Raw genomic sequence first — 12,124 nt, 5'->3', positions numbered from 1 at the left:
AAAATTGAGTTCATTTTAATTTAGTTCCGCTGACTCAAATAAAATATTTTTTTAAAATCTAATGCAAAAGTCAAGGAGTTTACTAATTCATTAATGTGTATAATAAGCAGAAAGCGTCCCTCAGGCGAGGGGGCGTGGCCACGAACGACTGGGCTGGCCACTGGGACTCCTGCTGAAAAAACAGCCTGGCCTGCTCAAGCTGTTCAAGCTGGTTGACCAGATTAGCTCTTGATCAGCACAGAGTATGTTTTCTTTTAAGTTTGATGGTTCAGCTTGACCATGCTAGATCACTAGTATGACCGAGCTTGACCAAGCTGGTCGACCGGCATATGTCCAGCATCACTTAACTGGATGACCTGCATGATCAAAACCAAATGTAACAGACACTGTGCTGGTCAAGAGTTGGTTATCCAGCTAGCTTATCAACATAGGGTATGTTTACGACTGGTGACCAACTTTTCAACCATCAAAGACTATCTTAGACCACCTGAAACCAGCTACCAGCAAAAGCTGGCCTTTGGCTGGATTTCTCAGCAGGGAGAGCTAAAGGGGATCTTGTTGCTGGTATTTTTAAAACCACAGCAACAACCAGTATTTTTAGTGAAGTAAAATCTGTATTTAGTTCTTAAATAAAAAAGCAAGGATGTATGTAATTTAAGAAATCATCAAAGGCGTCCATCTCAAAGGAGACTGTTGCCTGGGGGCGTTTTTGTCAGGGGGTGTGACCACATCTAGACCATCGCAGCAACCATTCTGACTGGAACTAACATTAGGCTAAATCTAATGTGGTATTAGTTAAATCCATTAACTGATTAGTTAATAAAAGTACAATATTAACATATAATCTAATGTCTAAAATATACCACATTAAAAAAATAATTTATTAATAGTTAATAACAATAAACTAATTCAACTTAAAAAGGGTAAATTAGTTTATTAAAAGATTAAATGCAATTTTGTATGATAATGTAATGGTATAGTTAAGATAGTAGTAGAGATTTTATGTGTCTGTAAATCAAGATGCCAAGGATAGAAACTCATCTCCACCCACATTGCCACAGAGGAACATGTAGTGAAGGTCAGATGGTCCATGTAGCTGGTTGAGAACTACTGTTTAGCAGTAGCCCTGTTTTCTAACCCACTTTAAATCTAATAAAGAGAGGAAAAACTCACTCTGAGATGTTGCTAAAAAGAGCCGTTTAGTTACACAACCTGCACCAGTTCACTAGTCAGGTCTTGCCAGAGTGTTGTAAGCTCTTATACGACTGACTCCGACATCAGTGCTGCAGAGTTGCATGTAGTTGGACCTTTCTTGACAGGGTTTAAAAGAGGAGCAATATCAACAGAGAATTACAGAGTGATTTAGTGCTGGAATAGCTTGGATCTGTGTTTAGTTTACCATGAGCTGTGAGTGTGCTAAGCTACACTAAGCTAGCCAAATCAATGTTATTGTGTCTAGACTTCATACAAAGCATCAAGGCCTAATCAGCTCATCTAAATCTCTGGGTTTCCCAGGCCTTTGTGGGACAAATACAGACAAGCTGAAACTGCCTTTCCACAGGTACAGGTATGTGATGTCCTTGCATAACTTTCTCACAAACACAGAGCATGCATGCGCGCACACACACGTACGCGCTCTCACACACACACACACACACACACACACACACACACACTTTTAATGTTATGTAATCTGTCTTTTAATTTTTTGATACCGAAACACCCTGAAGACAAAAATACAATTTGTCTATATTTCCTTGTGTTGATGTGGTGCAGAAACCTTTTATCTCCCAAAATAGAACTTCGCAAGTGGGGAGAAACTTTAATGTGCAGACTGTAAAAGGTAGATAAGAGCCCTTGTATTGCCTTTTGATATCTCAGCCATGTCACTACATAGAAAACAGATGACAGCTTTCAAATGATACAAAAATATTATTTACATAATTTATATAATTTTATTTTCATTACAAAAATATTATTACAAAAATGGATAAACCCGTGTCAGGTTTGAATGGCATGCTAATCTTTTTTTCTTTTCTTTTCTAAATTTAACCCGATTTTCACCCCAATTTCGACTGCCAACCCATATGTAATCCCCCTCTCCCAATTGCACACAATGCCCCCGACACCAGTGATGATGGACCAGCACATGCCACCTTCGACATGTGCGCAGTCAAGTCACTCATTTTTCTAACTGGCAATGATGCAACATCGCTGGACAACAAACGTGTCACACACCCGGCTCCAACGCACCAGCCTACAGACGCCAGGCTCTCGGCCTCGGCTGCCGATGGCTAGCAGCATGACCGGGATTCAAACCAGCGATTCTCTGATCATAGTGACAGCTCCTTAGTCTGCAGGAACACCAAAAATGGGACATCAAAAGGCCCTGAATAAATTTTGGGATCTGATCCGATCAAGTGGATCGGGCCTATGCAGGCATGTTTTAATGGATCAGGTATCTGCTGTTTTAATCCTAATTCAGTTCAGATTCTTAGTTTTAACCATGGTGTTTAAAATGCCTCAAGGCACCATCAACTGGACAGCATTGCCCAGCCGTCTGCAGCAGTGCAGACGTTCTCACAAGGTAAATAAAGGAGTTGAGGTTCTGCAGTGTGGAGCTATTTTACAGTGGAACATGAAAACAGACCATAATATCTGAACCTGAAATATCTGAATCTGTTTTACCAGCGGGAGAACCGCACGCCTTTCTCTGTTTTTAAACCAGCACTGAAGAGCCATTTCAGAACCGAGTGAAGGCTAACGCTAATGCTAACACACACACACTCTATAGAAACCCAAATAATAGCACATTCACCCACTATAAACCAGTTATTTCATACCAGTAGACCAACAACAACAGATATCAGTCCAGAGTGTGTACCACTACACACACACACACAGAGGAAGAGATGTGACTGCAGTGTTTTGAAGGAGCTGGGAGCTGAATGGTCAGGGAGCATAAAACAGTCACTTGAAATAAAAGTTGCTACTAAACTAAATAAAGCTGTCAAAATGTCATGATGAATGGAGCAATAAAAATGCTCCATAAAATCTTTTTACACTGACTTCCATTAAAGGTAAACACGGTTTTTGACTGACAGGGATGATTCAGTCCTTCCTGTTACAGCAGCTGAACCATGTCCTACACAAGAGTGTTTCATCCTGAATTGCTTATTGAATGAGTCACAACACAGAGAAACCAATCAGATCATAGCTCATTTGCATAAAGCAGGCTTTACAACACACCAACAGAAACATTGATTTATTTTAAGACATAACTGGATGAGGGATAACAGAAGATTGCTGTTGGGAACATAAGCATCCAAAAAGACAAAAAAAAAAAAAGACTTTAAAGCACCATCTAGATCAGTGGTCCCCAGCCCTCTTCCTGGAGAGCTACCTTCCTTTAGCTTTCAACACCATACCATATCTAACGCACCTTATCCAGCCAGTCAAGAACTTCTGAAAGCAGTAATTATTAGTTGGATCAGGTGGGGGTGGATTACGGTTAGATTTATAGTCTGAAGGAAGGTACTTCTCCAGGAGCAGGGATGAAGGTGCTTGAGCAGGAAAAGCACAAAACCGTGCAGGAATGCTGCTCTAGATCAACCTCCTCAGCAAACATGTGTATAATAGCTAATCCCTAATGAGTCTGTTATCCTTTTATACAGTGACCGGTATGTTCCTTCATATTAACACATAAAAACCTATTTCTCAGTTCCCACAAATACATACATACATACATACATACACACACTGGTACTTTCTCCATACAGGCTTTATTTCAGAGTCCAGAATCATGAAGATGAGCAGTAATTAGGATCTATTGGTTTAGTTGATTCAGTCACAGTACAGTCCTTCAGTAGGAGCAAACTGACAGGGCCTCCTCTCACTGTGCCAGTTGTTGCCTCGTTTCATGAAGAACCTGTAGGGGCAGAGAGTCAGAGGTCAGTTTAAGGAATTGTGGAGAGCTACCTCCCCCAGCATTTGGATGCAACTTTTATTGCCCTGATCCAACCAATTACTCCCTTCAGAAGTCCCTGACTGGCTGAATGGGTGTGTTAGATTTGAGCGAGAGGGTTGGAAATCACCTGACCAAACCTTCAGAAGAACAAAATTCTAAAGAATCCAAAGAAAGAAGCGAAAACTAAAGTAGAAATGCAGTAGATGTTTTATATGGGCCTGCTAATGCCACTAATATTGGGCAGTCAATGTTGATGTTAATGGACATCCAAAGGTCTTTGGACACTCCTATTATGTAGTACATTGAGCTACTTTAGGGGCATCCAATGCTGACAACAATTCAACTGCATTTTTATCCTGCTGACAGAAAAGCATTCTTAACAGATTGGGCGCTCTGGAGCAGCCACACATGACCCTAGGCTCATGCCCAATGCAAAGCCTCAGCTAAAGGGCTACGAAGCCTCCAGCACTGGGCAGTGGAGCAGTAGAACTGGATTTTTTGGATAGGCTGATCTTCATCCAATTATTTACAGTGGCATTTGTAATCCAGAAGTAAACTGTATGATGTCTAATGTATGATCTGCTCAGGGCCCAATTCAGTCATATGACTTTAGCAAAGTTGATGGATCAATTTTGCTGTGAACTCAATTACATATCCTTTGCCAATTCTACCCTTATATACCTAGCATTTACATGAACTTGGCCCTGATTCATGCAGATGTTTCAATGGTGAGCCAATAAAAAGAAAGCATGCAACAGGTTCATGAGCCAAAGGCTGTCCACATAGGTGGAGTTTGGAGTCGATCAGTGAGTTCACAGCTCCTCCTACTGGCTAGAGCTTTATTAGCTTTACAGTGTTTTAGGTAAAATTACAGTGACTAGTCTGCTTGAGTTATATGGCATTGTTGTCATGCAAAACCTTCCATCTCCATTTTTGCTGTTTCTCACGTTTTGATATTATCTGAATCTGGCAGTTGTTCTCGACATGGTGTCCATCGATTTCATGATGAAAGGGTGACTTGGAATAAAATCTTTTTACACTGACTTTATTGAAAGTTACGAAGGTTTTTCTCTTCTCCTGTAAAGTCACAAGTTTTGTGGATGACAATGATGTAATACAACTTTGAATAATAAGGGCCAATGATGACATAATTCCTCCCTGAAATAATTTTTTCCTTCCGTATTTTATTCGGAAAGAACGGCTCATGTTTGCTTCAGTGTGGACAGAACCTGTGGCTGATTTTCATTGTTGTATTGTTTTGTATGCTGGTCCAGCGCATCTAATAAATCTCAACAGATCAGTGGATTAACAACATCCTTGTGATCCAAACGTTGCCATGTATTTAAGACTCCACTCTGAGACTCTATAAACGTGTACTAATATATTGCTGTCACACTGTGCTTCATTACAGGGACAACAGAGAGGCACTCTTATGTAGTCTGGTTAAATCCTCAGTAATTTAGAATCTCAGTCATTTTAATTTAGCATGAATGGGGTGATAGAAAATGGTAGGAGTTAAACAGGAGTGAAGGATAGCCCTTGGACGACCGAGAGAGGAATGTCTGTGTTGACCTTCTGGATGGCGTCTCTGGCAGCGATGTCCTGCAGCAGTTTTGCCCGGTCTAGTGCCCTCTCGAAGTGCAACACACTGGCCTCATAGTTACCCAGCTTCACTGAGAGGACAGAAAGGAGGAGGCAGCAGATGTTAGCAACAGAGAACAACTACACAGAAAGCACCAAAAGAACACCATACACTGTTTGTTCTAATGTTTGTGGATGCCCCTTCTAATGAATGCATTCAGCCACTGAAACGCTGACGCTTGTCTAGTCCTTGTAGAGAAGTATTGTCATTAGAATAGGACTCTCTGGAGCAGATAAACATGAACCTATTGGCACCGTGCCTAATACCAGGTGTGGACTAGAGGGGTCCCTCATCATTGAGCTGTGGAGCTATGGAACTGTGTTCTCTGGAATGATGGGTGGTGCTCCATCCAGTACTTCTGAGATGAGTTGGAGGGTTTGGGAAGAGTTGGGGTGGTGATCATCCACCATCCTGGCCTCACTAATGCTCTTAGTTGCTGAATGCAATCAATTCTTCACAACAATGCTCCAAAATATACTCTTTTGAATACCCTTGATTTCAGATCTGAAACAATGAAAGAGCAAGCGTCCCAATACTTTTGTCCATGCAGAGCAGCAGTTTTACAGGCATGGTAACGAAGAAAAACAAACCCACAGAAATGTTATTAGTGGAACATGTTCATTTAGGCCTCAAAGGAAACCACTTTGACCGTGGTTAACTTCTTATTGGTCTCATTTGTGTTACGCGCTTATGCATTATGGGAAATGTAGTTTGGACTCACTCTCAGCCTGGGCCACCAGTACATTTGCATTGAGCTGCCATTTCTCATCACCGATGTCATCAGCCATGCTAAGCGAGCGGGCGCCGTAATCTCTGGCCTCTGTGTGACACTGCAGCTCCAGGTTACAGCGACCTATCTCGTGAAACAGCCAGGCCTTCTCCTGCTCCTCTTGCACCAAAGGTACCCTTTCTTCCCAGCTGAACACACACACACAATTAGGCCTTACAACAGTAAGAAGACGGTGTGCATGCCTGTACTCTGTGTAACATGAAGGACGTAACATGAAGATAGACTCACGCTTCTATGGCTTGCTGAAATTTGCCAACACGTGCATACGCTCGGCCGATGTTGTCCAGAGCCCTGGATACGCTGTCCATTAATTTACTGTTGGAGAAAGTCAAACAAATAAGCAAACAGTGTTTCCATCAAATCACCCACTACAGCAACAACCACCCACTTACCAGGAATCACAGGTCTACTGAATCATCCTGAAGACTCACCCTTTTTGGGCCAGCTCCAAAGCTTTCTGGTAGTTGTCCAGCGCCTTGTCCATGTCTCCCAGATCCATCAGTGCATTACCTGAGCACAGGGAAATGAGACAGAGAAGACTGACCTCACATGATTTATGTCATGCAAAAAACTTGTATCTCCAAAACTGTAGCTTTACAGGAGAAGTAAAAAACCTTAACCTTAACTATCAATGGAAGTCAGTGTAAAAAGATTATATTCCAAGTCATTTTGGAGCATTTCTATTGGTCCATTCATTGTGACATTTTGACACAATGTAAAGAACCCACCAGATTCAGAATAACGTTTTTCCATGACTGTGACAAGATATAGTATATACACAAATAAGCCATAACATTAATACCACCTCCTTGTTTCTACACTTATTGTCCATTAGATCAGCTCCATGTACTATATAGGACCACTGTGTAGTTCTATAAATTACAGACTGTATACATCTGTTTCTCTGCATTTGTTATCAGCCTCCTTTTACCCTGCTCTTCAATGATCAGGACCCCACAGGACTGACCACCACAGTTCAGGTATTATTTGGATGGTGGGTCATTTTCAGCACTGCAGTGACCCTGTCTGATGTGGTGGTGTGTTAGTAGTGTGTGTTGCGCTGGAACAAGTGGATCAGACACAGACAGCAGTGCTGCTGGAGTGTTTACAAAACTCTGAGTCACTGCTGGACTGAGAACAGTCCACCAACCAGAAATATCCAGTGCTGGATATGCAGTCCTGTGGGCAGCGTCCTGTGAGCACTGATGAAGAACTAGAGGATGACCAACACAGACTGTGCACTTTACATCTACAAGGTGTACTACCATGTCAGTGACACTGTAGTGCTGAGAATGATCCAAATAATACCTGCTATGTGGTGGTCAGTCCTGTGGGGTCAACAATGCATTTGACACCCCTATTGGTTTATTGGTTTATGCATATCTTTCGTGGTTCAATATACATTCTAACGGCAGGCCAGTATTACCAATGCAGCTGTACAGGTTTTCCAGCACCTCGCTCTTATTGGGCAGGACCTCCACAGACCAGCCATGCACTGTCTTCAGGACCTCCTGGGCCTTTTTCAAGTAGCTCTCCGTTTTGCCTGCACTCAAGGCTGCAAAATAAACATTAAAAACATCTGAGCAACTAGTTATTTAAGGGGCAAAGTACAATACAGTCAAACTAGCTGTTAAATACACTGTGAGGCATGCCTACGGATTTATGGTCAATCAAAAGGCCTGAAAGTTATCCTACACCTTTAAATGGACCTAATCAAGACTACTGTAGAATTAGTGCACCTGCATCAATCTCCTCCAGGTTTTTAAGGATGTATACAGTGGGGTCAGAGGAAGGGTAGTTGCGGGCACGGTTCCACTGCTGCTGCAGGAGCTTTTGGTCTCTCTGGCGGGCATAGATGGGCTTCTGCTGGTGCCAGAATTCAGTCCGTGTGTCCAGATAGGAGATGCAGTTGAGGATCACATCCTGCAGCCGCTCACCACTGCGCGTCCTTCCTTTGATCAGATCTATAAAACACCATCATTTAACATTTAGAATCACACAGGGTTATAAAGCCTAGTCCCTTTAGATACTACTATTCTATTGGTACTGCCAATAGAATAGGACTCTCTGGAGCAGATTAACACGAATCTATTGGCACCATGCTGCCTAATGCCAGTCTGAGGGGCTAGAGGGATGGGATAAGTTGGGGATGAGGTGGGATGGTGATCATCCGGCATCCTGACATCACTAACAATCTTGTCGCTGAATACAATCAAATCCTTACAGATATGCTCTAAAATCTAATAAAAACCCTTTTTAACACCCTCTCTTTCAGAAAAAAACGATGAAGGAACAAGCGTCCCAATACTTTTGTCAATATGTTGTACTTACTATTAAACAAAAATACTCAATAAATGCAAACACACACCTTCATCTTTAAGCAGTTTTTCCAGGTACTCTCTGTCAGTGTAAAGCTCTCCCAGCAGCTGCTTTGCTGTTCTCTCATTCTTGGGTGTTTTCTGGGCCTGCTGTCTTGGCTGCACCTTCTTCACAGCACTTTTATAAGGCTTTGGTGGAACCTTCTTCAGTTTCTAGGCAAAATATAAACATGACCTAAGCAACATTTCCACATAATGATTATCATCACAAAACAGCTCCTGGAAGTGCCTGAAGAAGAGAAGCAGGCATGTACTTGCCTCTTCAGCTTTATGGAAGGAGAAATCCCCCTTATTCTCAAGCTTCACAGACGAAGGACCTGGAAAGGGAGAAAGATTGAAGGAGACGTGGCTTCACAATAAGCAAAAACAGCAAATCATCACTTGTGCAAAAAAAACAAAACAAACAAAAAACATGTATTTCTAAAATGTCAACCTTAGTAACCTTAACTTTCAATGGAAGTCAATGTAAAAATCTCTCATTCCAAGTCATTTTGGAGCATTTCTATTGTCAAATTCAAATTATGTTAAAAAAGTGGAGATACATGTTTTTTGCAGGACAGCGACAAAATATGAATTCTGTACATTAAAGATTCTACTGCAGGTTTGGGGGTTAAATAACTTGTGCAGAAATGTAATTTGCACTTTTCCCAAAAAAAAGAAATGACTGATAGAAATGATTTCACTGCACTTTGACCTGAACCTTGTCCAAAAGTTTGTGGACACCCCTTCTAATGAATTCATTCAGCTACCTTAAGTAGCACAGATATGCAAAGAAAGATCACCAATACCATGGAAGCAACATGTGAAAGTTGTGGGTTTATTTTATGCTGCAAATTCTGCTGCGTCAGTATTTCGGACGGGATTTCCCTGAAAAAGCAGAAACGACTGCAACAATGTGACAAACCAGCCGGAACATTTTAGGTGGCAATTTCATGGCTATGAAATCAATCAAATGTGGTGATTTATACAGTACATGTTGCTATTTCAAGGAAGTCTAACTTTTTTATGACTTTAGCTAAGCTGAGTGAGTTTAGGGGTTATCAGCAGCTATTTATTAAATGTATTTTATATGAACATAAAAATACATTTTAATTAATTTGGTGATCTGAAACATTAAAATGTAAAATAAAACAGAAGAAATAGCATTTTTTCACAACACTACACTTTGTTACTGTATTGAGGAAGATTTGTGCGGTTTAATGGTTGAATATCATAAGCATTAGGTTTTTAGGCACCTAATGATTAGTCGGGTTTGATAAAGTTATTATCGGCCCTCAGTATCAGCAGATATTTGAAGGTCATGTAGGCTCTCTCCAGGGAAGAATGGTATTTTGGGGGAAAAAAAGAAACAACAACAACAACAACAACAACAACAACAACAAAATAATATCCGTAAGTACTCACTGCCCACGGAGTTGTTGATGGCCTCCTGGGCTTTCTGTATGCCCAGCCTGAACTCCTGCAGCTCTGGACGCAGCTTGTGACCACGGTGGTAGAAGACTAGTGCATACTCAAACTCGCCCATGGTGTACAGAGCCTCTGCCTTCTGATACAAACCCTGGAGAAATGCGAAAACCTCTTAAACAGAGAAGAAAATGTGCCAATAACCAGCAAAGTTACTGCAACTGAAGCCACACAGGGGGAAACACACCGTGCTACTGAACTGATGGTGTTCTGCTCTCACCATTTCACCATATCTGGACCTATGCTGCAATATTCTTTTATATAGTGTATATCTAATTATATAATTTTGTTATGAATAAGGGTAACATATGGAATGAAAAAAAAAAGATTTATCATCAATTAATTAATAAATAAATAATAAAATAATAAATAATTAATAAAATATTTATAATCAAATTATAGGATGTTCTCTTAAATAGCTAGCTACATATCTGAGTATGCACCCAAGCTTGTTTTCTACTCTAAGTGGCACCTTAAAAAAGCTCTTGTCCTCTTTGAGAGAAGCCTCTGCGTCCCTCAGCGCATTCTCCGAATCCCCCATTTTCACGTAGCACTTGGATCTGGCAACCAAGCAGTTCCTGTCGTCTGGTTGTAAAGTCAGAGCCTAAAACACACACACAGCCAGTATGGCCAAACTGTAGCCACATTACACCATCCCCTTTATTTCATATATAGCTAATCTTCTTAAGCAAACATAGAAGATTTTAAAGCATTTATTTTATAGAGAGCATTTATACCACCTGCTGTAATTTGTCAAAATCTAACCGCCGCAGGACAGGTGGATTTTATCCGGCGATGGCAACCAGGCAACCGCACTTACCGTGGAGTAGCTCTCCATGGCTTTGGCGTATTCCCGCTTGTAAAACAGCTGGTCTCCCTCGGCTATATAGATGGAAAATGTGCTTTTCGGCCCCTGCTCTCCATCGTTATCGGACATTGTAGCTTAAATGCGGTGAAATCGAGGGGAAATGATCGCGAGAGTAGCTTGTTTAGCAGCTCCGCTTTACGACCGTCCCGTCTGAGGTATCCTAGCAACCGATTAACAAAACTAGCGTTAGCCTAGCAGCGACTCCTGTTAGCCATAGATTAGCTAGCTATGCTAGCGGTTAGCAGCGCACTCTAGCTTATCCTCGTAGAGGGTGTGAAGCCAACATTAGTGGTTCAATAATATAAAAATAGCTAAATCTATATGTCCAAATGTGGACACTTAAAGTAGCTGAATGCATTCATTAAAAAATAAATAGTAAGTGGTAGCTAGATAGATAGCTACCCATTGCTGGTACACGTGTCATGCAGATGCACACACATGCACAGCTTGTCCAGTGCCTGTAGAGAAGCACTGCTAATAGAACAGGGCCCTCCAGAGCAGATAAATATGACCCTACTGGCACTATGTCTAATGCCAGGCGTGGGCTAGAGTACTATAAAGCTCCCTCAGCATTGAGCTGTGGAGCAGAGCAAGTGTGGACTCTGGAATGATGGTGATCGTCCAACATCTGGACTTTGCCAACACTCTTGCACGCAATCAAATCCTCACAGCAATGCTCCAAAATCTAGAAGCATTCTTCCCTGGTCAGTAGAGACAGTTACTCCAACAAAGGCAGGAGATTCTGTCTGTCTGTCTGTCTGTCTGTCTATCTATAGATACCTACATATCTATCTATCTATCTATCTATCTATCTATACACACACACACACACTTAAATTTAAGAAACAGGACATGAGCAGGTGTCCTTTGACTTTTGTCCACCAATGCGTGCACCCCACCCCCCCACGCAACCACCCACACCCACCTCCACCTAATCCAAGGCACCGCCGTACAGGAACCCGGCCCTGTCTGGTGGTACAGAGGATCCACTATAGCCTCCTATTTGAATAATTTG

The 12,124-nt window shown here is 41.6% G+C and overlaps 1 protein-coding gene across 2 annotated transcripts; it reads right to left on the bottom strand.

Moving 5' to 3' along the window:
• Positions 1-3,763: 3,763 nt before the first annotated feature.
• odad4 (outer dynein arm docking complex subunit 4) lies at positions 3,764-11,483 on the bottom strand. Of its 2 annotated transcripts, XM_072693700.1 has the most exons (12): positions 11,062-11,483; positions 10,714-10,845; positions 10,182-10,335; positions 9,036-9,094; positions 8,768-8,930; positions 8,139-8,363; positions 7,826-7,954; positions 6,831-6,909; positions 6,628-6,714; positions 6,331-6,527; positions 5,540-5,640; positions 3,764-3,928 (listed from the first exon to the last, which is right to left on the bottom strand). In XM_072693700.1, the coding sequence occupies exons 1-12, from the start codon at positions 11,176-11,178 to the stop codon at positions 3,893-3,895; spliced, it is 1,479 nt and encodes a 492-aa protein (XP_072549801.1). In that variant the 5' UTR covers positions 11,179-11,483; the 3' UTR covers positions 3,764-3,892. The 2 variants fall into 2 exon arrangements, with proteins under 2 accessions (XP_072549801.1, XP_072549800.1); XM_072693699.1 differs by lacking the exon at positions 3,764-3,928 and having other exon boundaries at positions 5,132-5,640.
• Between the last annotated feature and the right edge of the window lie 641 nt (positions 11,484-12,124).

This window comes from Salminus brasiliensis, chromosome 12, assembly GCF_030463535.1.
Source record: "Salminus brasiliensis chromosome 12, fSalBra1.hap2, whole genome shotgun sequence".
Lineage (NCBI taxonomy): Eukaryota > Metazoa > Chordata > Actinopteri > Characiformes > Bryconidae > Salminus > Salminus brasiliensis.
The sequence above is the reverse complement of the archived record's forward strand: the minus strand, read 5'-3'. Positions and strand labels throughout refer to the sequence as shown.

Excerpts from the sequence above, each read along its gene's own strand:
- odad4 (XM_072693699.1), bottom strand. The coding sequence starts at position 11,178 with ATGTCCGATAACGATGGAGAGCAGGGGCCGAAAAGCACATTTTCCATC. Across the intron at positions 10,336-10,713 it reads AGGACAAGAGCTTTTTTAAG|GGTTTGTATCAGAAGGCAGA; the intron begins GTGCCACTTAGA and ends GCATTTCTCCAG. Across the intron at positions 6,715-6,830 it reads TTGGAGCTGGCCCAAAAAGG|TAAATTAATGGACAGCGTAT; the intron begins GTGAGTCTTCAG and ends TTTCTCCAACAG.